The 27,729-nt window shown below is 43.2% G+C and overlaps 1 protein-coding gene and 1 long non-coding RNA gene across 12 annotated transcripts in view; one reads left to right on the top strand and one right to left on the bottom strand.

The window, feature by feature from the left end:
- Positions 1-27,729, bottom strand: part of LOC131516350 (uncharacterized) — a 58,562-nt gene that overhangs the window by 6,077 nt on the left and 24,756 nt on the right. For 4 of the 6 annotated variants that reach the window (XR_009264016.1, XR_009264015.1, XR_009264011.1 and 1 more), the window contains 2 exons: positions 26,633-26,799; positions 849-943 (listed from right to left, as the gene is read on the bottom strand). This is a non-coding gene — a long non-coding RNA (uncharacterized LOC131516350). Of the gene's footprint in view, positions 1-36; positions 192-848; positions 944-26,632; positions 26,800-27,729 lie in introns of all 6 variants that reach the window. The other 2 variants (XR_009264013.1, XR_009264014.1) reach the window with 1 other exon arrangement.
- On the top strand, positions 81-27,105 carry KIF23 (kinesin family member 23). Of its 6 annotated transcripts, none has more exons than XM_058737225.1 (24): positions 81-207; positions 1,966-2,035; positions 3,055-3,183; positions 7,118-7,223; positions 7,479-7,615; positions 7,822-7,931; positions 8,366-8,536; positions 9,804-9,845; positions 10,549-10,661; positions 10,804-10,925; positions 12,191-12,293; positions 16,198-16,277; positions 16,363-16,482; positions 16,706-16,832; positions 17,173-17,331; positions 18,645-18,802; positions 19,459-19,632; positions 19,865-20,044; positions 20,337-20,648; positions 23,724-23,954; positions 24,837-24,919; positions 25,099-25,177; positions 25,801-25,871; positions 26,612-27,105. In XM_058737225.1, exons 1-24 carry the CDS (start codon positions 197-199, stop codon positions 26,625-26,627), a joined length of 2,904 nt encoding a protein of 967 aa, XP_058593208.1. In that variant the 5' UTR covers positions 81-196; the 3' UTR covers positions 26,628-27,105. The 6 variants fall into 6 exon arrangements, with proteins under 6 accessions (XP_058593208.1, XP_058593207.1, XP_058593210.1 ...); XM_058737224.1 differs by having other exon boundaries at positions 25,099-25,183; XM_058737227.1 differs by lacking the exon at positions 9,804-9,845.

Genomic DNA, 27,729 nt, shown 5'->3' with positions numbered 1-27,729 from the left:
ATTGGCTCGTTTGAAATGCGCCGGGCGCGAGCTCACCTGGGCTCGCGGCGGCGTCGACCAGCTTCTCGGAGCGCCGCGCTTGAGCCGTGGAGTCCCGCTTCCCGTAGCCCGTCCCTGCGGCCTGCCGCCCTCGCCAGCCCGCCAGATCGAGCCCGGCGTCCCGCGCGCGCCTCCGGGCAGCACGGAGCCCGCTGCCATGAAGCCAGCGTGAGTACCGGGCCGGGGCCGGCGTCTCCCGTCGCAGCCGGCCGCGCGGTCCGCACGGAGCCCTGCGCGGCCCGGGCCGCTGCCCCCCAAAGTGGGAGCCCCCGCGTGGGCCGCTTAGGGGGAGCCCGGGCGCGGAGACTCGGCCGCGGCGCGCCCTCCAGCCTCCACCCCGCCCTCTGCCGCCCGGAGCCCGGCGTCCCGCCCCGGCCTCCCGGGGGTAGGAAAGGTCGGCCCACGGGGGGAGCGGGGAGGTCTGTGCCGCGACCCGAGTCCCCGTTAGCCGGGCTGCCATCCACCTGGTTCCGGGACCGCCGCCCCCCAGCTCTTTCCCTCCTGTCAGCCCACTCGTCCGGGTTGCACTCTGCCGCGGTAGTGCGGGCCGGGGGTCTCCCCGCGCGCGGGCTGTGCCCCGGGGTTGAGGGCGCCAGGAGGCCTCGGTCTTTGGAGGGCCCTGGCACCCGGGAGCGCGGCGTGCTTTTCTGAGCCTAGCCGGTGGCCTTGAGACGGAGACCAGTTTCTTCGGCCGCGGTCTGGGGCCGCTGACAGCCCCGCTCCGCCCACGGGCGCCCACGCCCACATTCCTTCCTCCCCCCCCCCCCCCCGCAGTTGGCCTGCGTAGCTGCGCTTCCCCGAGCACTCACCGCTCTGGGTACAGCAATCCCTGCCTGCGCGGAGGGGAGGGCTGTCATTTGCAAAAAGCAGCTTGTTCTCTTGAGGCCAAAGTCAAAATCTTTATCTTAAAAAAAAAAAAAAAAAGTTGAGTTTAAGTAAACCTACCGTAATAGTTTGTACTTAAAACACTAATTTGCTTGTTTCATCTTGGAACATGTTGAGAAAATATTTTAATAATCCGTAGCCCATGCCAGTAATTTCACTTAATTTTGATGTTAAGTGTTCATCTACACGACAGATAAATGTGGGGGTTGGTGGAGGAAAGGGGCATGCTGGAGAAATTGGTGAACTGAAGTCAAAATATCTTTTTCCTTTGTTTCTAAGAGAGCAAGAGAAACTGCAGTTTGGAGACTAAATTTTGTTTGGGGACAAAGGATGATAGCGTGGAGAACTCAATAAACAGTTGTTCCTTACAAGTATAGACCTTGATCTTGATGAAAAAATGGATCCGTCCATCTGCATTTTTATTTAAAAAAATTTTTAATGTTAATTTTTGAGAGAGAGGGCACAAGTTGGGCAGGAGCAGAGAGAGAGGGAGACACAGAACCTGAGGCAGGCTCGAGGCTCTGAGCTGTCAGCACAGAGCCCAACGCGGGGCTCGAACCTGCAAGCTGTGAGATCATGACCTGAGCCACCCAGGTGCCCCTCCATCTGCATTTTTCTAATTTGGTGAAGTCAATAGCTTGTCAGTCTGCCTTGGCAAGGGCCGTCAGAGCGGTGTGTGTGCTTGTGCGCATAGATAAGTGCCTTCAAGATGAGTGTGGTCAATTATCTGTAGATTTTTCAACTTTGTCATGCTTCTGTAAAATTGTTCAAGAAAATATGCAAACTACTTAAAATATAGAACTATTCAAACAGTAAGTAGGCACATCTAGAACCAAAAATGTCTCCTAAACCCAGTTTTACTTCTGCATTATGTGTGTCACATTCTTCTAATGCAGCATATTCTTAGTTATTTGGGGGGGTGAGGTTTTGGAACTGCTAAGGGATAACTTTATAAGCTCTAGGAAGGTTGTCTCCCTATGAATTATAGGTGAGGTTTTTGTACGTTAGTTTGAACAGAATTTTTTTTTAACCCATGACCAGGAGGACTAAGACGCCCAGGAAACTTCTAGTGAAGAAAGGATCCCAAACGAGTCTTAAAGACCCAGTTGGGGTAAGGTCTCTCTGTGAATTTGTTTGTGTGTTTTTTTCTTCAGTCCTTTTCTGTCTTCTGTGTGTGCTTGGAAGGGATGGAGATCTCAGCTTTGAGATTTTGTCTCTCTGTAGGATTCTTTAGTCCAGCAAAATGAAGTCTTTGGTTGTCAATTGCATAACTCCTGTAACTAATTATGATTTGAACAATTAAATGATGAAAAATGTTCTTCAGCTGTCCCAGAGAATTCTTCTACTCTCGGCTGGAGGTAGGAATTTCTGCTCCAGTGAGCGTCCTCCCCATTTCACCGCCATTAAATAGTAATTGATGGCATGCTTCATAAAGACTCTGCTGTAGAATAGCTAAATTCAGTCTAGTAAACTTCTCAAAATTGCACATACTTCACTAGTTTCAGACCTGGGACCTTGCTTTTAAAGTCAAATGCAAAAAATAGTAGTTTGATTTGCTCTGGGATATTTTCTGTCTGTCCTTCACTGGCACAGGAATGTGTCTCTTGTTCTAAGTTGAGGGAACTAGATGCTTTTTGCAAGCTGAATAGTTTTTCCTCAACCCTATCACTGATTGAGAAGATGTGTTTAGGATGTGGCACTTTATACTTTATTTGTATATTTACTGAGTGTTAAGCTGTCAAGTTTTGCTTGACATTCAGTTTCAAACAATTCTAACAGCTTTTCAAATTCTCATTGTGTAATGTTGATTTTAGAGATTTTCTAAATTAGTAATAGTATAACTTTATTAAATTTGTGCCTTTACAACAGTGAAGAGAAGCTGTGTGACTTTGATGCTTTTGTTACCCAAATTTACTTCAACTGTAGGTGCATTTAAAAATCTCTCTAATGTCTAATATATCTGTGTGCATCTGACCATTTCTGGTAGCAAGTTTTGGTTTTCATGGCTCTAAGTTTATATGAATCTCTAATATCGAGAGACCAAATGTTGAACGAACAAATGGGAAGCTTAAATGAAAAGTCAGGTAAAAAGTCAACCTTTGTTCTTAAAGTCCCTTCCTGTATTTTCAGGTATACTGTAGGGTGCGCCCACTGAGCCTTCCTGATCAAGAGTGCTGCATAGAAGTGATCAATAATACGACCGTTCAACTTCATACTCCTGAGGGTTACAGACTCAACCGAAATGGAGACTATAAGGAGGTAATTGCCATTGGACCCAAGCTATTTTTACTTGATATGATTTACTCGATTTTTCCTGCAGGGCTTTTTCATTTTTTTCCATTTAACAAAATTCACGTTTCTACTTTTTTGAAAAACTTGTTTACTTCCCTATAACCACCATATATAAAGTGTGGCTAGGCATACGTTTGGTATCCTTGAGGTAGAGGATTGCCTTTATAATGTAATTTCTTGTACTGGATATTGTTTTTTAGAGCATGTCAGGGATCGTTTGATGCAGAATGATTGTGCTAGGTGGCTATACACACACACATATTCAATTTCATAAGCAGATTAAAGTAGCAATGGCGGGGGGCACCTGGATAGCTCAGTGGTTAAGCGTCTGACTTTTGGTTTTGGCTCAGGTCATGATCTCACAGTTTATGGGTTCAAGCCCTGCAACAGGTTCCATGCTGATAGTTCAGACCCTGCTTGGGATTCTCTGCTCCTCCCCTGCTCGCTCTCTCTCTCTCTCTCAAAATAAATAAAACAAACATTTAAAAATAAAATAGCAATAGGCATTGTGTTTTTGTTTCGACCTCTTGTGAAGTGTTATTTTTAGTAAAATCTTGAGCAAAGTGAGTTGAATGCAGTTCAGACATCTTGCACTAAAGCTGCAGGGCAGAAGATTTTATGGGTAAGACACAATCTTTGCCTTTATGGAGCTTACAACTTAACTGGGGGCACGGATAGAAAACAGGTAACCTTCGTATCGAGAGGAGACAGACAGGTGTGCTGAAAGAGAGGGACTGTGGGAATGCAGAAGAAAACGTTTATTTGGGCCGTTGTCTCTACTGTCGAGCTGTCTCACTCGTGTGCACGCTGCTCTTGTGAAACCGTCAGAAGCCCACCAGTGGTCTCTGGGCCGCTAACATTTTGACAGACGCCTCTTGTCCTCATAACGTATTTCTCAGCAGTCCCCTCCTTCCTGAAGCCCTCTGCCGTCTCCCCGTCCAAGTCTCTGTGTTCTCGGCTCTCGCTGGCCACTCTCTGCAGGTTCCTCTTCGTTTTCCAACCTCTCAATACTGAGGTGCCCTCACCCAGGACTCTCTTCTCTACCCTTCCTCATGGCTTTAAATGCTGGTTATGTGACAATAATTCTGGAGTTGATCTCCAGTCGAAACCTGTCCTCAGCTCTAAAGTCAAACGTCCACTGTCTGGATGTCACGGAGGCACCTGAAATTTTACACGTCCCCTCTAAATCACTTCCTCCCTTGTCTTCTCTCCCAAATAAATGGTACCGCGGTCTGTTCCCCTTGTATCTCATGTATCAGTAGATTCTATCCCTTCTCCAATGTGAAAGTGTCCTTTTGTTTCTATCTCCACTGCCACCACCCTTGTCTCAGCCCTGTTATGAATCACCAAGACTAGGACTTCTCAAATGATCGGTGCTGAAGGAACAGCTTTTTAAAATCTTCAGTGCATCGTGACTGATCCTTTTGTGCAGCTTTGCCATCTGAGTGAGACCATCGAGAAGTGAGCTTACAATCTGTTCAGCGAGATGAGCCTCCTGATCACGTGCGGGGATGCTGCAGCCGTGTCAGGTGGCTACAGAAGTTTCTAAACTTACTCTCCACTTCTGTAATTATCTCCTCCTAGATAGGAAACAAGCAGTTCTCAGAGGTCCATTGGTTTGCTGACCCTACTCTGAAATCTAACTGGACTGCTCGCTTCCACTCTGAATCTTATTCTCCAGTCCATTTTCTAAAAGCTGCCAGAGAGATCTTTTAAAGCATAAATCCGATCTGACCTTTTTCCTGTTTAAAATCTTTCAAGGCAGAATGTCTTTAAATGGGCAAAACCCTGCTTAATTTGCCTCCCGTTTCTCCACCTTCCTCTCTTAGTACTCATCCGATCCTCTGAGTTCCTTGGATAAGCCCAGATCCTGCTTCAGGCTTGTTCTCTTCGCCTGGACTTTTCTTTCTCTTGGCTCTTAGCATGGATGGCTCCTCATCTTTGGATTTCAGCTTAAAAATCGCCGCCTCAGAGAGACTGGCCAGACGACCTTATCGGAAGTAGCACCCTTACACCTTAGCCCCTTCTCTCCCGCTCTGCCCTTTATGTGCTTCCTTGGTAGCACTTACCGCATCTAGAGGTTTGTTTTTTGTCTCTTTCCCCTGCTATCGTGTAAGCTTCAAGGATATGCACCTTCTCTGCCCTGTGCCCCATTCAGTGAATATGAAGCACGAATGGTCTGGAAAGGCTTCATGGAGGACTGGGTTTTCAAAGATGTCAGATAGTTGAGAGTTGACTTACTATGAAGAACTTCACTTCTTTAATTGGACTTACTTTCAAGCATGTATAAGTAGACAAAAAGTTTGGTGGGGATTAGTAGCTCTCATTGCCTGTGACAGAAGGCAGGGCCGAAAACTGGAAAGGGTGCTGGACTGAAAATGGCTGCAACCAGTCAGCGCTGTAGGCTTGGGCAGCTGCCTGCCCTGGGCCTTGCTTTTCTTTACTGGAAAGGAGGGGTTTGTTCACAGGGACTTGGAGGTCATCTGACTAACCTGCTGGTACTACCTGAGGTGTGTCCTTCCTGGTCTGATTCTTTAACTTCTTATGAACTCTACAGCTGATCTACAGGATTAGACTAAAAACTTCTGCAAAGTGAAGAGTTAGCCTAGCTGAAGTAGGCTGTGTGTGTGATCTATAACGAGCTGTAAAATGAACATAATTCACAGTATGTAATCCCGTGAGAGTGAGACGAGTCACTGCCATGCGAAGGCAGTGCCTGGCCACTGCTCAGGGCCAGCTGCTGTCTTATTATATATTTGAGTACTAATCGGTACGTGTCTCCTCTTGGGGGGACGAAACTGCTACTTTAAAAAACGTAAGGGTTGTGATAGTGATATCTGTGCAGGCTGAATTTAAGGAAAAGGGTATGAAACAGGAAAGGGGATCCCGCTTGACAAAGGCTATACTCCGTAATAAATTCCAGCAAATACTCATACAACAAATAACCTAGCACTGACGTTCATGAAGTAAAACCTGCAAGAAGGTCACAGACAAAACCGCAAGGTCTGTAATACAAAAAAACTAAAAAATAACAAAAATGGAAATAATAGAACTCCAGCCCCTGCCCAGTTAGGACAATTTAATTGACATTAAAATATACTTATATTCCCCAACCTAATTTTCCAGGTAGGAGTTTGGTAATATTTTTGGTACTATGATTATAACTTTATAATAATCCTATTTTGATAGAGATTTGATAATTGAAGTGTTGACTTTTTCAAGGTCACGATTTATTTAAAATTTCATAGAAGAACTCAGGAAATTAAATTTATAGTTCATTTCTGGTTTTAAAACAGTACAATAAGACACCTGGTTTTATGCTGCTGTGCCATTTAGGAATTTTTTTCTTAATGTTTTTAAATTTATTTTTGAGAGAGAGAGAGAGAGAGTGTGTGAGCAGGGGAGGGGCAGAGAGAAACAATATCTGAAGCAGGCTGCAGGCATAGAGTCCGATGTGGGGCTCGAACCGGTGAATGGTGAGATCATGACCTGAGCTGAAGTTGGCCGCTTAACCGACTGAGCCACGCAGGCGCCCTGGCTGCTGTGTTATTTTAAAAGAGCAAACTAGTGTATGGAGTAATAATGCCCGATGATTTTCACAAGTTCGTAACTGAGTCATGGTCATTTTTGCTCTTTGTCGTCTAAAATCTGCCGTGGTCTGTGATGTGTTAGTGGGCTTAAGACTTCTACATTCTCTTCAGTAGTTGTAACTGTAAATCTTTATCATTTATAAGTGGTGTAATTGAGGTACATCATGCCTTTTTTAAGGGTTCCAAATTTAAAGACTTCATGGTTTTTGTGTCTACACCTTAAAGCAACATCTGAATACATTAGAACAGATGTATTTCTAGCTTAGAGTGAAATGCCATTCATATGCTTTTTATTTCTCCCTTCTCCACAGACTCAGTATTCATTTAAACAAGTATTTGGCACTCATACCACCCAGAAGGAGCTCTTTGATGTTGTGGCTAATCCCTTGGTAGATGACCTCATTCATGGCAAAAATGGTATGGGTACTGGAGTTTTCACTGCGTTTTCCTTTCTGTCTGCCTCATAAAACTCTTTTGATACTTATGTATTTGATTATGGTTGGTCTTGAACTCACATTTAATTTGTTAAATGTGGTATAAAACATTAAGGGTGGTATAAACCCTGTTTTTTTGAGCTGGTTAATTTTACGTGTTTTTTAATGCTATGAAAGAAGGAAAAAGAGCGGAGGACTTGACTTAATATATAACTCGATGTGACTTGCTACATTGTAGGTCTCCTTTTTACATATGGTGTGACAGGAAGTGGAAAAACTCACACAATGACTGGTTCTCCAGGGGAAGGAGGTCTGCTTCCTCGCTGTTTGGACATGATCTTTAACAGTATAGGCACATTTCAAGCTAAACGATATGTAAGTGTAATTCTTTTGTGTTGTGACTAGTTCACCTGAGGGCATAGAGACGGAGATACCTGTGGATATAGTGTTAAGGGAGAACTCCTAATAAACTGGGTACATTCTGAAACCTTACATAGTAAATGTTTCTTATTTCTGAACTAGGTCTCTTACTATTTAAGTCAAATCTAAAAATCATGGTCTGATTTTACCCTCCACTTCAGGTTTTTAAATCTAATGACAGGAATAGCATGGATATACAGTGTGAAGTCGACGCCTTGTTAGAACGGCAGAAAAGGGAAGCCATGCCCAATCCAAAGACCCCCTCTGGCAAGTAAGTAATTACATTTGTATGTGACACTGGCCCGAGGGGAACCCTGTCTGGTGGTTTCCTCAGGCACCTGGGATGGTGAAAGTGAAGGGTGGTTGGTCTGACGGTTGACTGCAGTGAGATCAAAGTTGAGGAATGTTCTTAATTAAGTTTATTTGCTCAGATGTCCTCTTTGGTTTTGAGCACAGTGTTCTTGAATTACTGTTTAGAGAAGGTGCCGCTCTTGGTGGAGAGGGTATAAAAGCCGGTGCCGTGTGTATGCGGGAGGACACGGCGGTGCTGTCGGCTGACCAGGAGCATGGACAGACTGCTTTATGCACTGCTGTTTGTGGTGACAGGCCGCTTACGTTCTCTCTCTCAGTTTCCTCTTGGGATCTTTACTTTTGATTCTGACTCACAATGAGTAAGCAGATTTTTTGGCCCTTTTCTTTTTTCAGACGACAAGTAGACCCAGAGTTTGCAGATATGATAAATGTACAAGAATTTTGCAAAGCAGAAGAGGTCGATGAAGACAGTGTCTATGGTGTATTTGTCTCGTATATTGAAATATATAACAATTACATATATGATCTGTTGGAAGAGGTGCCGTTTGATCCCATAAAGCCTAAGTAAGTAGTGGAGAGAGTCCCATCTTAGCTGCTTAACCTTGGGGAAGCCACTCGACCTCAGTGAGCTTTAGTTTCCTCAGTGATAAATGGTAATCGTGCTTTTGTTTTCAAAATGAAAGGTAACTTGTGTATCGTACGGTTGGTGTTCGGTGCGTAGTTTTATTCTTGACTGGATCTGCAGCTGTGTCAGGGCACCAGGGGGTTAAGGTGTCTAAGGAGAAGAGAGACCTGAATACTCACCTTAGACATTACTTTTGAAAACTCCTGGCCTCGGGGCTATTATCTTGAGAAGGATCATGATCACATAAGGAAGTGTCCTAAGGGCGAGGGTTACCTGCGGTCACCTTTCAAGAACCGAATACTTAGTGTCGGGAGTTTGTAGCCACATTAACCATCTGTGGTCGGTGACCTCTGCAGGGAGGAGCCCAAAGCTATTGTCTATACAACTAATACAGGTCTTCTATCACTGATTCATACATAGGAAGTGATCTGTATCGTCACTCTGCCAGAGTTAAAAGACAACTCCTTAGATTTCCTTGGGTCTTGGCCTGCTCAGACTGAAGAACAACTCCAGCCTGGCATCCCAATCCGCGCCTGTGCCAGAGCAGACTCTGGAGTCTCATTTAACATTAGTATCTTGCTCTTGAGTTGATGGTTTTGTTCTCAAGCTAAATGTTTATCTTCAATGCTGTCTTTGTTAGAGCCTCTCAGAACATAAATAGTATGTAGACCTGTGTGTGTGTGTGTCTAACTGAACATTATTGGAGAAACAGCTGGATATTTAGAAAACCATCAGACTGAAAGAGTTTAATAAATTACATTAAACAATGTACAGATTACTTACTTTCCCATTTGTTTCAGAGTATCGGTCACGTGTACCCATCTTCCTAAACTTTTGTGATGTCATTCGTTGCTACCGATCCCTTGCCTTTTTGCTCACGTGCCAAGGGTCTTTTTTGGTGGGTTCTAAATGCGATCATTTTCAAAGAAGCCTATCTTGGTTTTATTTAGTTTTACGAAAGGAAGGCTGACAAATGTGCCTTGCATGCCTTGTAACAACCATTCTGGTAACTCCTTGAATGAACCCACCGGGTGCATATTTGGCCCTGAATTCGGATTTAATTTGCGAGGGTGGTGTTTAGCCTGCTCTTCCAAGCTGGTTAACTTTTAAGTGTTTTTACATACGATGAAGAAACATTACAAGTGGAGGGTTTTGAGGAGCCAATCCTGTGACTGTCACGTAGCTCACACCCTCTTCCTTCGGTAGGTGGAACAGCTGCAGCACGCCCATGAGGAGCACAGAGTTTGTGTATGTGACCATACTGACTCTTTTCTTAAGGAGAAGGGTGTGGTTGTACTAGCGGCTGGCATCTGTGGCGAGTCTGCACGGAGCTGGTGTGTCCTTGGCACTGGGCCACCTGCTGCCTCTAAGCCCCTCCCTGCTTCCCAGCAGCCTGCCATTCACTGAGCAGTGGTGGCCGGCACACGCTTGTGCCCCCACCGTGCATGAGGCAGGCCGAGCAGGTGGCGCCCTTCCTATCCTTATCCTACCGTACAGACCGGAACTCGAGCAGCCACTCTGAAAGGACTGCCACTCCTGGTATAAACCAAACTCTTCCTGAATCTGTCTTCTGCGGACTCTGATGTCGGGACCGGCTCTCTCTTTCACAATTAGGGAAATGCCCGCTAGATTCTGATGCTTAACCTGTGCATGTGATGTTGCCGTCTTAATATTTTGATCTCTACTCGTTTAGGAAGTGTTTTGTGTGCTTTATTAGAACAAATTACAGCAAAGCTTCTAAAACAGTGTAGGTTCCTGTTCTCCTGTTATGTAACTAATCTTGACTACACATCCTTACACTTACCCAAGTTCAATGTTTTTCGGAGCTCTTGCCTAGGCTTATTCCCTTATAAGAATCGATGTCATGTCGCCTGGCATTTTAATCCTAGTCTTAAACTGAGATATTAGTATCCCATAATTTAGGAGACTAATGTTTTCTTCTTTCTCATAGACCACCACAATCCAAATTGCTTCGTGAAGATAAGAACCATAACATGTACGTTGCAGGATGTACAGAAGTAGAAGTGAAATCTACTGAGGAGGCTTTTGAAGTTTTCTGGAGAGGTTAGAAACCACACTAACATTCAGAAAATCTGAAACAATAAGTATACTCCTGAGAGTTGCTACTATAATTTAACAGCAGTTAAATTTTTAGTACTGTAGTGATCGAATTCAGGTTTAATCAGTGATGTCTCTGTCATCACAGGCCAGAAAAAGAGACGTATTGCTAACACACATTTGAATCGGGAGTCCAGCCGTTCCCATAGCGTGTTCAACATTAAATTAGTGCAGGCTCCCTTGGATGCAGATGGAGACAATGTCTTACAGGTAAATGTGTAGCATGTGGAGTTTTTCTTGTTTTAACTGAAGGTTTAGTTTTTGGAACTAGAGTTAAAACAGGGAAGTTTCGCCGCAATGAAGACTGCTCTAGAATTATTATAGGTAGGTGATGACGTTTAAAAATTGTTGCACTAGAGAGTGTAGTTCTGGGAAACTGGCTATTGAATCTGAGAACCTGGAATTCTGCTGTGAAAAAGGTTTACAAATCTTTATAAATCTCCTTAATAGAGGAGATAAAGTAAGAAGTAGGTACGGATCATTATTTTATCTCTGAAGACTCATTTTGTATGTGGGAATTCAGTTAATGGTTTCGAAGTGTCAGCAGTTAACTTCCCAGGGTAGGTACGGTTCAGGAGATGACAATTCTAAATTGTTCTTCTCTTGGCTGATAGGCCAGTAGGGCTCCCGTCTGCTGATCACTCGTTACTACTGGGCCTGTCATGCTACAAGGCTTACATCAATTAGTAAAAGCATTTGGGCCTGAGTAGAAATCATTTAATAACTTTAAGCTATTAAAGTGTAATTCCATTTGAAACTGAGAAGGTCTCCTCATGGCATGACTACAGCAGGGTATTGCAGACCACCAGGATTCGAATTTTGATTCCTGTTAATTTACTAGCTGTCTGACTGGTTATAAACTCTTTATAGTGTTGTGAGGATTAGAGCAGGGAGTGCATGTAGAGTTCTTAGGCCAGTGCCTAAGAACTGACTGACAGCACTCGTAAATGTTAGTTAGAAAATGCTTGTAAGTCAAGCCTTCAAATACACTTGCTTTCCTTTGAATCACATCTAGTAATATCAGTTATGTACCTCTTTTCATTTCTTATTCTACAATTACAGTATTATGAAATTGTTTGATTATAAAATTGTCAAATATCCGGTTATAGAAAAACTAGGATAGGTCTTTTCTAGACTTAGCAGATGCGGACTGAGCTCCTGCTGCATGCTAGGTGCTAGGTGAGATGCTGGAGGGAACAACACTGGTTGAGAGGCAGTCCCTGCTTTCGTGAAGCTCATGGTATAATGCAGACACCAGACGATGGGCAAGTCCTTGTCCCCTTCACCAGTGTATTCATTTAGCCCATATGCTTTTAGCGGACTCTTCCCCCAGAACATGCATCCTTTGGCCCTACCATTTGTATTGTGCAAATGTTATATTCGTAAGACTTAATAATTCGTTGACAGGAATGTAATTAAAGAACACCATAAACCAGTTACACCTTGTGTTATTGGCGTTATGATCTTCCTTTCAGGAAAAGGAACAAATCACGATAAGCCAGTTGTCCCTGGTAGATCTTGCCGGAAGTGAAAGAACTAATCGGACGAAGGCAGAAGGGAACAGATTACGGGAAGCTGGTGAGCAGAGCACAGTACTCCTGTGATTGCTACGACTTTCCAGAACTTGCAGTGTCAGTCTGTCATCTGCTTATTGATAGGTGGTAATTTGACAGTTTAGAGACTAAAGTTAAGGGTCAGTGCTGTTTCTTTAGTTATGCTGGTTTGGTATCAATATATGACCATACACTGACTTGTTTTAAGAATGAAGATAAGCGGGGCGCTGGGGTGGCTCAGTGGGTCAAGCATCCAACTCTTGATCTCGGCTCAGGTTGTGATCCTATGGTTCGTGAGATTGAGCCCCACGTCGGTTTGTGTGCTGACAGTGTGAAGCCTGCTTGGGTTTCTGTGCCTCTCTGCCCCTCCCCACCTGGTTCGCTCACTTGCGCGCTCTCTCTCTCAAGGTAAATAAATAATCTTAAAAAAAAAAAAAATGAATGAAACAAAGTGATTAAAATGAATATAAAACAAGTTACATTCATATTGTATCTATTGCCAGTAATATAAGTACTAGGCCCTTAAACTTAAGTGATTTAACAGTTATTCCAACATTCATTCTGGTGAAAATTGGCTTCTGGAGATGGGAAAAATCTTTGAACACAAAAACAAATTGAAAGGGAATCTGTGTTTTGTTGTTGGTGTTTTAGTCTCTCATTAGTGTAGCTATTCATGTTACGTTTTACACATAATAGCATTTATGGAGTACCTAGTGTGTGCTGGTATCTGAACACTCATCCAATCTGGGTGTGTGTGTGAGGGCAAGTTTGGGGGGGAAATGGCAGAGTCAAGGTCACTGAAATGGTGTGGGCTGATGACCTATGACAACTGGGGTGGCAGAGCAAGGCGAGGTCACGAGGACCCTTGTCTGTCATACTAAAAAGTCTGAATTTTGTCCCGAAGGAATAATGGTGGTTACCTATTATTAAAGGACTAGTGTGTATCATAGTATCTACTATGCATGGGCTTGATTTCTTGATTCTGACTTTTCAGGACTGTATCATACCCATTTTTCAGATGAGGAAGTGGGCTGGGAGAGATGAATTTTCCCAACACTGGAGCCCGGGTGAATTCTCAAAGCTTGTGTCTTTCTGCTGTTATACAGGGTCCTTAAAGTCGATGAGGAATTAGTCTTTTAGAAAGATTGTTTTCCTATGTAGAGAATTAATGTACCGAGGCAGGTCCAGAGGTAAGAACAGCAGTCGGGAGCCTTTTGCAGTAATTCACACAAGCAATCATGTGACCCAGAGGCAAGGGTTGGACAAAAGTGAGCTAGTTAGGAAGGCCACCTGGATGTGGAGAGGCAGGGAGAGGCAAGGGCAGATCCAAGATCTTGACTGAGGAGAAAGCAGTCTGAGGTGCAGGTGTGGGCGGTTCGAGTTTGTGTTGGACACGGGTAGCTTATTCCGGTGAAGTGCCTAGTAACTGGATGTAGAGGTGCACACATTTGGAAGGAGAGCTGACTGGAGGTTTACAGCTTTCGGTTTTGCCAATATGACGGAAGCAACAGGGGAGATGAGATTACTCTTGGAGGACAGAAGGGAACAGGCTGAGGGCAGAGCCTTGAGGAACAAACACTTGAGGTAAATGATTTAAAGAGCCTGGAAGGAGAGAGAAGGTGGTAGCCAGGTGAGATGACAAAAAAATCCACATTATGTATATGTAGATAGAGAATCTGGGATCCAGGGTATGACAAAGGATTAACCTTGATGGGAAAAGAGGTTTGTCTCAACGCAAGAAAGTAGAAACTGGAGGGTTCTGATGCTTTGGGCAAAAAGCCAGAAAGGACTACCAGAGTTACTAGGATGAGCAACAGGTGTGACTAAAATTAGGCCGTGAGCATGAGAAGAACGGGAGATGGTGGTTGGGGCCCAGGTTTCAAGAGGTGGTGCGGTTCTGAATGATAAGGTTTCAGGGCCCGTCATAGCTGCGCGGCTCCCGTGCTAAAGAGAGAACAACGTGCTGAGGGAGTTGGGGCCTCTGGCAGCTTGTCAGAAATGACCCGGGCGTGTAGGGGGAACACTGAAGGCACGGCAGCTAGGGACTAGGAAGAATCTTGCTGGCCTCCCTCTGCTCACCGTCCTTATAAAATGTCAGGCTTTAGAAAACAAGCAACTTTTACTTAGGCTGCGGGGGGAAGCGGCACTGCCCGTCTGTAGTTAAAGCGCTGCAGGGCTTTGCGCCGTGGCTGCAGGGTGAAGCCCATGGACGCTTCACAGAAGATTTCTGAATGAATAATATAAAATACATAGGATCACAAAGGAAACCGATTAGATTAAAATGTGTTTTTAACAATATTCTTAAAGCATTTGTCATTATAGTAATTTACATGCTTCCTTATTAACGCCTAAATTAAAGATCCACCAGGAGGTCTTAAAACTACATAATTTCAAAGCAGTAATGAACATAAATATCTTGAGATCAGCAATAAACTGTAATGTGCTATAAAATTACCTGTGATTTCTACTGATAAAAATCACAGGTATCACTAATACTACTTTTTGGCCTATGCTCGTAATTGAAAGGAACTGCTAAATTTCAGAAGTCAGTACAAAATAAAGGTGTAATTTATTTCCCATCCAAGTTTGCAGACTCCCCCAAATGTGCCCATGGATAACATGGACCCTGGGTTCAGAACCCCTGGCAATTAGGGAGAGATGGATGGAGCCCTCTGCGAGAGGTGTGAGGAGGTGGGGAAGTCTAGTAACAGGAATTTGGGTTCCAGAGAACACAACGGAAGCAGGAAGGACACTGGGAGTTGGGGTCAAGCAGGAGGAATCATGAACCATGGGACATTATGGAGGCACAGACGAGCTCTGTTTTGAGAGGTGGCCAAGGATGAGAGCATGGTGGGAGTTAGCTGACCCTAATCAAGGTTCTAAAATAAACAAATTGCTACGTATGTGGGAAGGGGGAGTCTCTGCAAATGGGATCTCCTGCATTATGGGAGGCTTAATTAATCTGTCAGACTTGCCTTGGCTCAGAAATCCAAACAGAGCGGTCGGAAGTAACAATTATGCTGCCCAAGGAATCCCTGTCTGGATGTGGAAGGGACGCAGTTAGCTGGACCCTAAGACCCATGATCGTTAGAAACACGAGGCCCTCCGGGTGCAGGGGACACTTCAGTGCTGATGGAGCCAACTACAGCCTGAAATTGTCATGCTGTAGAGAATATGTTAATAGAGGATATTAAACATCTGCATCTAATACACTCTCTCACAGAATTTAAGATTTGGAAGAAACTTTATGGGCCAGGAAGTGTAACGTTGCATTCCTTTTACTAGAATTCTTGAGGGATGGGATTTAACCTCTCCCGAAACACTGCTATTATAGGATGTTCCTGCCAGGCCATATGGGAATGATCTTTAAATTAGCCACTATAACCTGTTATTTGTAATTTCCTATAGTATTTCTGGGTTTTTTTTAGTGTTTATTTTTTATTTTTATTTTTTTCTAAAATGTTTATTCTTGAGAGAGCGAGAGCGGGGGAGGGGCAGAGAGAGACAGGGAGACACAATCTGAAGCAGACTCCAGGCTCTGAGCTGTCAGCACAGAGCCTGATGTGGGGCTCGAACTCAGGGACTGCGAGATCATGACCTGAGCTGAAGTCTGATGCTCAACCAACTGAGCCACCCATGTGCACCAGTGTTTATTTTGGGGGGGGGGGGGGGGGCGTGCAGAGAGATAGGGAGACAGGGAATCTGAAGCAGGCTCCCGGCTCTGAGCTCTGTCAGCACAAAGGTGGATGATGGGCTCGAACCCCCGAACCATGAGATCATGACCTAAGCCGAACTCGGATGCTCAGCCAACTGAGCCACCCAGGCACCCCTCCATATATTTCTACGAAGTAGGGGTTTTATAGGCAAACAGACCACACTCTAGCTACTTTACTGTTTTCAAATGTCTTCTGTCTCTATTTTTCTGTCAGGAAACATTAACCAGTCATTAATGACACTAAGAACATGTATGGAAGTCTTGAGAGAAAATCAAATGTATGGAACTAACAAAGTAAGCAACAGCCTTTCATCATTTCTGTAGCTTTGTTTGTATGCACTGTTTGGCCTTATATATTTGGATTTGAATTTATTTACAGATGGTTCCATACCGAGATTCAAAGTTAACCCATCTGTTCAAGAACTACTTTGATGGGGAAGGTAAAGTACGCATGATCGTGTGTGTGAATCCAAAGGCTGAAGATTATGAAGAAAGCTTGGTAATTTTAACGTATTTATCCTACAAAGTCTCAGTTTCTATGGAGAAAACAACTATTTGGATGTGAAGAATGACATTCTAAATATTTTAAAAATTGATACAGAACCATTAGTTACGGAACTAATGACCAATCTATTATTTCATTAAGTAATTTCTGAAGAAAGGCTTGGATATGTTTATTTAAAAAAAAAATTTAAAAACCTCCCATCTGTCTTGTGTCTTAGCAAGTCATGAGATTTGCAGAAGTGACCCAAGAGGTTGAAGTGGCAAGACCAGTAGACAGGGCAATCTGTGGTTTAACTCCTGGAAGGAGATACAGAAACCAGGCTCGGGGAGGTCCAGTCGGAGACGGTATGATTCGGTGTTACGTCATGTGCACGTTGGTCAGTCTCTCTTCAGATCTATTTTACATGAGAGAACAGTTTACTTCCCTTCCTCCCAAGAACGAAGGTGGGGGGGGGGAATTTCTGAACCAGAGTATAAATGAGATTTCTTTTGTCACGTACTGTAACTTTTTCCCCCCACTCTTCCTTTTTTGCAATTCATTTTAAAGGAAGTATGATTGTGACAACTCTAAGTGCATGGTTAATTGAACCGGGGGTTGGGGGTTCTAATCACAGTGTTAAACTTGTTTACATAAGCTCTTTCTCTCCTGTGTAACTTCTTGTAATTTTTTTATAATTCAACACAGAACCACTGGTTACAGAAGTAGTTTTACAGAGTTTTCCACCTTTGCCATCCTGTGAACTTTTGGATATCAACGATGAGCAGACTCTTCCCAGGCTGATTGAAGCATTAGAGAAACGACATCACCTACGGCAGATGATGATCGAGGAGTTTCACAAACAATGTAAGGGCCAAAAGTGGTCTGCGATCATTTCAACTCCAGAAATATGCAGTGAATCGGAGTTCTCTGGTGGGGCAGATCTTTAAGGATCTTAGTACTCAAGGCATTGGTCAATTAGACTGACACGGAACCTTCCCACAGATCATAAAACAAAATAAAGAGGTGGGTGGGTGTGTATACGGTCCCTTTTTAAAATTTACACTGATGGACACAAAAGAGTGGAGTAATAGCTACTTTGTTTTTAGTTCTCACTAGTTACTTACTTGCAAGGCACTTCACATATATTACATCTTTTTTTATATATAAAATTTTTTAGTTTTATTTTTTGTGAGAGAGAGAGAGACAGAGAGAGAGCGTGCAAATGGGGGAGGGGCAAAGAGAGAGTGGGATCTGAAGCAGGCTCCAGGCTCTGAGCTGTCAGCACAGAGCCTGATGTGGGGATTGAACTCATGAACTGTGAGATCATGATCATGACCTGAGCCGGAGTCGGATGCTCAACTGACTGAGCCACCCAGGCGCCCCACATGTATTACATCTTAATAACTGTCTTTGGGCGAATTACTTCATCATGTATTTCTTACTCTCCATGTCTGCACAATGGAGATTTTAGTTGTTTTATCTAGGAGGGTGTCGTGGGGATGAGATGATTTATGAAAACCATGCAGAACAGCGAACAGCCTGGTATGTAGTTAAGTGCTCGGAAACAGATCAACAATTTTTATCATCGTCGGTTCATTTAAATCTTCATAAGAAAGGTGTGAGATGAGTGATATTTATATCCCTGTCTTGAAATGAGGAAATGTGCTCAGAAAAATTAAGTAACTTGTCAAGTCCCACAACTGATCCTAAATCCAGTTTTTGCACTTGTTTTGAAGCAAATGACTTAACCTATAAGGGTTGACAAGGGAATGTCCTAGTGCAAAATGAAAGACCCAGTGTTTTCCAGTGAAAAACAGCCTTTAGGAATGTCTCTCTTATAGATTTCTTTCTTTCTTTCTTTTTTTTTTTTTTAATTCAGAGAGAGAGGGAGAGAGGGGGGGCTGGTGGGGAGGGGAGAGAGTCTTAAGCAGGCTGCGTGCTCAGTGGGGAACCTGCCTTAGGGCTCGTTCCCACAACCCTGGGATCATGACTTGAGTGGAAGTCAAGAGTTGGATGCTTAAAGCAACTGAGCCACCCAGGTGCCCCTCACACTCTTTATGGACTAACCCTCATGATTTGCTGACTAGCTACATTTTACAAAGTACCGACTAGTAAAAGTTGATTCCACCGGTCATCTTGGAATTGGAGTAAACTTGGCCTGCATGCTTTTGTTTCAGCTATTACTTTCAAAGCCCTGTTGCAAGAATTTGACAATGCTGTTTTAAATAAAGAAAACTACATTCAAGGAAAACTAAATGAAAAAGAAAAGGTGATCTCAGGACAGAAGTTGGAAATAGAACGGCTGGAGAAGAAAAACAAAACTTTAGAATACAAGGTTTGTGCCGGCATCATTTATGGGCGTACGCGCTGGCCGTTGAGCACCGCTCTCTCTGCCCTAGCTGTTCTGCTGTAGAGCCTCTCACCACTGCGTTCTTACTCGTCCTCGCCTCACCCCCAAGACAGGAAATGGGAATGAAAAGCACTCAAGGGGTAATAATGCTCTTTAATTTTATGAGTTAGACTTTAGCGATCGATGGGAATGTTCTTGGACCAAACAGGTGAGTTTTCCAGAGGGCTCTCTAGAGTTCGGCTCTGCTCGTAGCTTGCTTTTTGACTTCTGGTGAAGCATGTTTGCTCTCATTAACTGAGTGTCATTTAGGGGGTGCCCATTCATTCCAGAGAAGCCCATCTCAACCAACACAGTGTTCTCTGGTCTGAGAACAGCCTAAAAGAGAATTCAGGTCTTACTCTCAGGGGAAACTTATTTTCACACAAAGTCGGTTAAAACATCTTTTCTGTGAGAAACTCGTTTAAAAGTTCTCGCTTCTAGGAATGGAGGTAGGAATTCAGGTGAGAGTATAAAGGAAACTGCTTTCTCCCTGATTTTTCCTCCCACAACTGTGCCCGCATGAGCCAATTCTGCGAGCTTATTTCGCAGCTACGTGCGGTGTTTATGTGCCACACGCTGAACAGAATGGCCTGCTTCCCCAGATTGAGATTTTAGAGAAAACGACGACCATCTATGAGGAAGACAAGCGCACCCTGCAGCAGGAACTCGAAGCTCAGAACCAGAAGCTGCAGCGGCAGTTTTCTGACAAACGCAGACTGGAAGCCAGGCTGCAAGGCATGGTGACAGAAACGACAATGAAGTGGGAGAAGGAATGCGTGAGTGTCGCTCCCAGCGTTCCGCACTCGCGTCCCCGGGGGAGGGTGTCCGTGGTGGCGACGGCGGCTCCAGCAGCCGCTGCCCGCCCTTCCAGCTCCTGACCAGTGACCTGGCCTGGCGAGCGCGGGAGGGACGGGAGGACTGTCGTTCTTGGCAAACGATGCGTCCGGGTGACGCGCTGTGCCTGTCTGGTGTAACTGAATTCGATGTGTGTCGCTGTCGCCAACCTAGGAGCGTCGGGTGGCAGCCAAGCAGCTGGAGATGCAAAATAAACTCTGGGTCAAAGATGAAAAACTGAAACAACTGAAGGCTATTGTTACTGAGCCCAAAGCTGAAAAGCCAGAGAGACCTTCGCGGGAGCGGGACCGGGAGAAAGTGACCCAGAGAGCCGTCTCTCCGTCACCAGTACCTGTAAGTTATGTGGTTGTGGAGTAACCCGCACTGGAGAAAATCTGTTCAGATTAGGTGACTTTCTATGATGAGCACTTGTTGTTTATATTACTTACTGTGTTTCGCCAACTTCTCTGCATAAATCCCTCTAAATTCAGCCATCAACGCCAATGTAGCGCATTCGGTCTAAAAATTGTTTTAACTCAGTAAGACTAAGTCTAGAGTTGTCTTCGTGTGCTAAAGTTATAGAAAAGCAGTGAACTGTTTCTCTCAGTGTTTGTCTCGCTCATTAACTTCTCTTCCATTTTTTTAGCTTTCTAGTAACTATATCGCTGCGATTTCCAACGGCCAACAACTCCTGAGCCAGCCGCAGCTCCATAGGCGCTCTAACTCTTGCAGCAGCATTTCTGTAGCTTCCTGTATTTCGGAGTGGGAGCAGAAAATTCCTCCGTACAACACACCTCTCGGTGTCACATCTGTTGCAAGGCGTAGGCAGCAGGAGCCAGGACAAAGTAAAACTTGTGTCGTGTCAGACAGAAGGCGAGGGCTGTACTGGACCGAAGGCAGGGAGGTGGTTCCCACATTCAGAAATGAGGTAGAAACAGAAGAGGACCGCTGCTGCAGGGTTAGTGCCAGCATTCTCTTCAAGTATCGTAGCCACAGAGCGTCATCTTGGGGGCTTTTGTGTGGCGGTTGCTTTTTTTGCTTTTGGTTTTTTGCTTTTTTGTTTTTGAATTATTTTATTTTATTATTATTATTTTTGTGTGTGACTTGATTCAGAAAGCTCAGCGGAAGACGGGTGAGCTCCAGTATAAATAAGGTCTAATTTTTCCGTTAATTACTTGGAGAAATCACCCTGAAACTGAGGCCTAGCTCTTCAATCTGAAAAAGCTGTAACGTATGTGGTAACAGCAGCCATGCCAAGGAACACAGGTCAACTGGGCCGGCCCGGAGTAATCGTGTTTTCCTCCGCATTTGCTCCTAAGCGCTCCAGACCGGGGTGCGAGTGCTGAGGGCAGTTTCCGTTGGTTTTTCCTTTTGGTTTCCTTTCCTCAAATTTTTGGCCACTTTTGACCTTTTGTTTTTAAAAATGTTTTCTCAAAATGTTTTCTATTTTGAAAAATGTCAAACTCAAAAGCTGAAAGAATGGTACAGCGGCTTCCTTCCCCCTTACCTGGATTTACCAGTGATTATCTATACAGATATGCAATCTTGTTTTCCTCAAACTTCTGAAAGTCAGTCATACGCTTTGTGGTGCTTCATCCCTAATAAGGACTGTCCTGTATAAACAGTCTTTACCAAACCCAACAAAGTTCACATTAATTGAATAAATATCCTCTATTTTTAATCCATGAGCCTAACAAAGTGAATGCCATGCCCTGCAAGTGGTTATTATATATCTTTTTTTGATTTTCATGACACTCAATGTTTTTGAATACTCCAGGTCTGTTGTGTAACTACTGAAGGTCTGCATGTCCAGCAGTTGCTTTTAATCTGAGGAACTTTATCTCAATTTACAAGGGCTTGGCCTCAGTCAAGGGTGTTTAAAGTCATTCATGTTTAAATTTTCTTAAGGATTAAGATAAACTTTTTACTTTGAATCTGAATAAATGGGCCAAGCTAATATTGTGAATTTATATTTAGTAAAATTTCAATATGGCTTTTAGAATTTTTCTTTTAACAAGTTAATAGTATTTGCTTTAGCTTTTCTTGTATAATTTAGGTACAGATAAGCTTCATTTAGATCACCTGCACTCCTGATTATTCAGGAACAGTGAAGAATTAATTGCAAGGTATTTACCAAGACCCTGCACAGATGTGTTCTAAAGTCGGAGTTTTCTACTTGGCAGATTTTGCTTTAAACCTTTTTAGGGAGAAAATTATGGTGATAGAGTTTCTGATCAAGTCTAATAAATCCCCTTTATTTTTCATGAAAGTTTATAGACTGAACACTATTCAAGGCCTGCTTATGCCTGGTCAGCATTAACGTGTTATCCAATTTGGCTCTGAGATACTTAAGAGGATTTACTAGCGATCCTTTAACTTCTCACTTGAAATCAAATCTCTTTAGAAGTGCAGCAAAGTTTAGGCTAGTATCTACACATCTAGGTTTATTGGCCAAAAATTAAGTCAGGTGGACTGAATTTACACTACTAAAGTGAAATTTGAGGAAGAAATTTTAAATATCTTCGAGTAGACAAATGATAGTAGATTGTAAGAACTATCTTTCTGAAGCTTGTTTCATAATATATTTACTGCCAAATGTGTTCAGGAAAACTATCACCTTTGCTAAATGGTAACGACGTGCAAACTGAAACAGATTGGGAGAGAGCCTGAGGCCACTTTAAGAATGGAAGGTTTCCTAGTTGCTTGGAGGCTTGGGCATCTTGCATGGCAAACTGCCCACGTTCTGTAGCAGCATCATTTCTCACCAGTCCTTCTGCTGTTGCTTGTGCTTATTAGGGGAAACGCTGCAGTTCTCCAGACAGGCATTTTATTTTTTTTAATGTTTATTTGCGTGTGCGTGTGAGAGAGAGGAAGGGAGGGGTAGAGAGAGGAGAGTGAGAGTGAGAGAGAGGGAGAGAGAGAGAGAGAGAGAGAGAGAATCCCAAGCAGGCTTCCTGCTATCAGAGCAGAGCCCGACATGGGGCTCGATCTCACAAACTGTGAGATCATGACCTGAGCCAAAATCAAGTCAACCGAGTCACCCAGGCGCCCCAGACAGGCATTTTCAACTTGGGATCTTCATAGGCGACCAGCTTTGAAGGATTTGGCCTGTAACAGACTGTTTCATTTGCTTTTAGTTATACAAAAAGGAGATGTTTGAAGCAGTGGGTATCTTTGGAACTATGTCCTGTGTGTGAGATACCTTTTCTTAGACTGAATGTGCTAAATTTAACTTCCCCAAATGTACATGATAGTTGACTGGAAGCAACTAGTTTTTTATTGTGTGATTGATGGAGACTAATTTGATACTGTATTTTTAGTTTGGTTCTTAGAACCTTCATGAAATGTTTGAGGAAAAATAGTTGGTATGTTTTAGCCATCACTGTGTTTGAACTTTTCATGAAGTTCTATTTGAACTTTTAAAGTCTCAGAAAGTACTCAGAAGTAGTTCTTTTACATTCTCTTGATCATTTTATACATAGAATTCTTATTATACCTTATGTTCTTTAGCATTTTGTACATACAGGCCATTAGCTTTCATTTTTTGTCCGTCTTTGTAGAAGGAGTGTTTTCTCTTTTGTTTAGAGGCCTGTGACATGTTTAAGGCTTTTACTGACCTTATTTGGAGCCTTTAACACAGTTGTGGACCTAACAGATTACCTCACAACGACAGGCACAGATAACAGTTTCGATCAAGAATGTAAAATGAATGGTCTTGAATATACCACCTACACAGGAAAGCCTAGTAGCATTATCAGAATTTTTCCTTCCATTTTGTTTTGTTGAAACGGAAGCTCCCTGGCAGAACGTAGAACATACAAGATGGTTTTAAGAGATGTTTGTGGGTTTGGTGTTTAAATACAAAGAGAACATTTAAATCATTTGAGTAACATATTGAGCTTTTGAAAATGTTTGTGCGTTTGTTTTGATATGATCATCAGCTAATGTAGCCAAACCTGCTGCACTTCTAATAATACCCTTAAATTAATTCTGGGTTATGCTTGTTTCTTGATTCCTCTTTCAACCTGATCAGAACGCACCACCAATTCGTCTCCGACACAGACGATCACGCTCTGCAGGAGACAGATGGGTAGATCATAAGCCTGCCTCTAACGTGCAAACTGAAACAGTCATGCAGCCACATGTCCCTCATGCCATCACAGTATCTGTTGCAAATGAAAAGGCACTAGCTAAGTGTGAGAAGTATATGCTGACCCACCAGGAACTAGCCTCCGATGGGGAGATTGAAACTAAACTAATCAAGGTAAAAACAAATTTACACAGGACGAAAAACATACAAAATGTCAACTTCACAAAAAACCACTTAATCTTCTATTCCTTTGATGACACACAGGTGGTGTCAACGAAGATAAATGGGTGTTGATACGACCTTTTTGACCTTTGTGTTTGTTCGTTAGAAAACTGCTCAGGCTATGAATCTGCTAAACTACAATTAAATCAGCTGCTCTGTACTGAATGAGGCTCAGATTCTCCGGATCCTCTGTTAGAGGATCCTATTATATACTGTAATTAATATAGTTTTAACCACTACTTTAAAAGTAAGCCCAAAGAACTTGTACCATTTGTCAGTTCTAGATAAAAAGCCCACATTAAAATGTGACCTATCAAAATTTCTTATTATTGAGCTACCCAGAGCCCTTTCCCTTCCCTTCCTGTAGAAAAATTTTCCTTTGATTGCAGAGTCAATGAATAATTGGGGAGTAAAAGGCAACTGGGAAAAAACGTTTTTCATATCCAGTTTAATTCAGATGATGATTCTTAGTATAACCAGAGTTACAAACACAACTGTACTGTTATTTGGAAATGAGGGGTGGGGTATACCCAGAGGAAAGTATAAATGCCTTTGAACATTTAGAAATTTCTGGTAGATTTCTTGATCCTTGGTGTGGTTTTTATAGAACAAAAAGGAATATTCTGAGGAATGTTACTGATTATACTGCATTGGACTTTTGTTTAGTGAGAGATAATTTCTGAAGTATTTTAATAGTACAGACCCAGCAGTCAGAAACACCATCTGGTTTTGTGGATGGGACTTTATTGGTTTATGGAGAATCTCAAGTTCAGTTTGAAACATTTATCACTTGGGATATCAAAGTGTAATGGTCACCTTTTCTCTTGACTTCAGGGTGATGTTTACAAAACAAGAGGTGGTGGACAATCTGTTCAGTTTACCGATATTGAGACTTTAAAACAAGAATCGCCAACTGGGTGAGTGACCATCAAGGGCTATTGTTTTCTTAGCTTGCTTATTCTTGCAGAACACAACATCCTATGAAATGTATCATTCATTATCTGAAGGAGTGTAGTGATATTTCCCTATTTTTAACATTGTTCCTGTTCCTGGACGCAAAATAATTGTTGCATATTGTTTCCCCTTTTTTCTGTAGGCGAAAACGAAGATCTTCCTCGGCAGCACCTGCCCAACCAGATGGTACGGAGTCTGAATGGACCGATGTAGAAACAAGGGTAGGGGTAAATATTTGCTTAATAAAAATAAGGGGTAACCTATTTTTAACCCCCCTGCTTATTGTTTTTCTGGCTCTTGGAAGCAGCTGAGGTCGGATCTCACACTGCCAGTGCAGCCTGTAGTTCTGTTCCTAGCAAACCTGCCAAGGGACTCATGCTGGTTTGGATCAGCTCTCACTGGAGCTCTCTGGTTCAGAATCCTTGTTTTCAGTGTAGAGGAATAGGGCCCGAGAATCAGGTCAGAGAGCGTCACAGCAGAGTGACAAGAATTCACATCAAATTGGTGGGAATCTTCACACAAGCACAACTTCCCTGTGGAACTGTTACTCCTGATGAGAGGCTCCCCTGGAAAGAGCATGGGAAGGGCAGGTGGTGGTAGGAGGCCATTTCTTCCTCACCTAAACTGAGGAAATTACCCAGATGATGTCTACGGACACTTCCAGCTCACCATCTTTGTGGCTTAAGTCAAATAAACTGCAGATACCTGGTATTTTAACATAGCTGTCTGTGCTGCACTAGAAAGCAATGTGGGGTGTCACCTTGGCTGAACCCATCTGAGCAGAACTGTTTTATAGACTGCACAGAGGAGCTGATCTTTTCCTCTTCTGTAATTTTCCTATCAGTGTTCTGTGGCTGTGGAGATGAGAGCAGGATCTCAGCTGGGACCCGGATATCAGCATCACGCACAACCCAAGTGAGTCCTGACTAACTGGGCCTTTCTGTGTGGCTTCTCCCTTCTCCCTACCATCCACTTTAAGAGGACATTATGTGGTTTCTGTTTACCCCTTGGAATATCTGGGTGCTTTGGCAGACTGCCGCAGTCGGTGCTGAGAACCTCAGAAGGCTTGGGAAGAGCAGTAACAGGAGGTGATGGAAGATTGCTCACTCTTATTCGTACTTTGCTAATGCTCATAAAGCTCTCGGAGGCTGAACTGAGATCACCCATAAGGAGGGGAGGCTGGAGGCTTTAGTCAGGGATGACAGCAATTTCTGTAATTCATTCTTTCTGAACATGCCTCTTGGTCTCTTTATAGTGGTTAAGTGTTCAGTAAAATAAAACGGGGTGGCCGAATTTACGGTAGGGGAAGGAATCACACTTTTCCTTCTGTTAAATGCATACCCCATTCTTTTTCCATGTTAGTAAAACCCTTTCTTTTCATATGTCTACCTATACATGTCTGTGTGTCCATTTTTAACACAGGTATTCATTCCTTAGGCAGGTTGGAAAAGTACCCCAATAGGATAAAGGCGGGAAGTCCTGCTTTTTAAACTTAATATTGGAGACTCACAGTTTATAACTGTTACTTGCTAGCTCAGGATCTGAACTTTCCCATGATAAAAGAGTTCTTGTAAAGTCTTCCTAGGAGATCTAATTGCTATGGATGTATCACTGATCGCAAAAGTCAATACTAAATGCTGGTTTTCACATTTTAGGCGCAAGAAACCTTGACCTACCGGTTTCAGTAACGAGAGGACATTTTCATTTGTGTTGGTAATTTCTCCAAGCAGAGCCAGCAGTCTTCAGAGTCCCTGTAGAACTGCAGCTTTGTTGAATACCGCAGACCTCAGATACATCAGACGCTGGTGCAGATCAGAGATTCCCCCGAAGGTTCCAAAGATATCTAGGATTCAGCACACTTTTTATATTATATGCCTTGCCATATGAACTTTTTAATAATGCTATTATTTTGTATATTTCTTGTATACTTATAAACTAATTCACACAAGTGTTTTGTCCTAGGTGATTAAGGAAAAATATATTTAGATCACACTTTTTTATTGTGACTTTTCCAGCTCTTGTCTGAATACTTCTTAAGGGTTTATAAACAAATGCTGCTATAGCTTAGCTGCAAGAATGCACTTTAGACATATTTGGGAATTCAAACTTTCAAAATAAAGATGTCAGTGACTGGCTAATACTAAAACCATTTTAGGAAGTTGTTTTGAATTTTGTATATATATATCCACTTTCTGACATTTAGATATGCCAAAAGAACTGAAAAAACTGAGAAACAGAAACAAAGTTGTGGGACATTTACCACATACTCCCAAGCACTAGAAGTTTCTAATGTTTATCCATTCTGAGAGAGACTGCATGAACAGAGGTGGGGAGGGGGGATTCCAAACAGGCTCTGAGTTGTAAGCCAGACCCGGGGCTCAATCCTACTAACCATGAGACCATAACCTGAGCCAAAATCTCAAGTCAGACCCTCAGTTAGCTGCCTGAGTCACCCAGGCACCCTGGTGCTACCTGTTTTAAAGCACACAAAGGAACAGCTTCTGGGGGGGTGGGGGTGGGGATGTATTTCTCCTGCTCAAGGACCCATTTCTCTCTAGCAACACAACTTTGAAGAGGGAACTCCCTGACTGGGGAGAGGGAAAAGGGAACAGACAGACAAAAATATCAAAGGACACTGAAGGAACATTCCTTGCTGTCTGCTTTGGGATTTCAGCAGGAGGTTCGCACATCAACCTCTGGGAGTACCCTCATTCCAGGATCTCCCTACCCGTCTGTAGGCAATCACAAAATCCAGTGCTAAGCCTATACTTCC

This window comes from Neofelis nebulosa, chromosome 7, assembly GCF_028018385.1.
Source record: "Neofelis nebulosa isolate mNeoNeb1 chromosome 7, mNeoNeb1.pri, whole genome shotgun sequence".
Taxonomy (NCBI): domain Eukaryota; kingdom Metazoa; phylum Chordata; class Mammalia; order Carnivora; family Felidae; genus Neofelis; species Neofelis nebulosa.
This window is presented reverse-complemented; position numbering and strand designations above follow the sequence as displayed.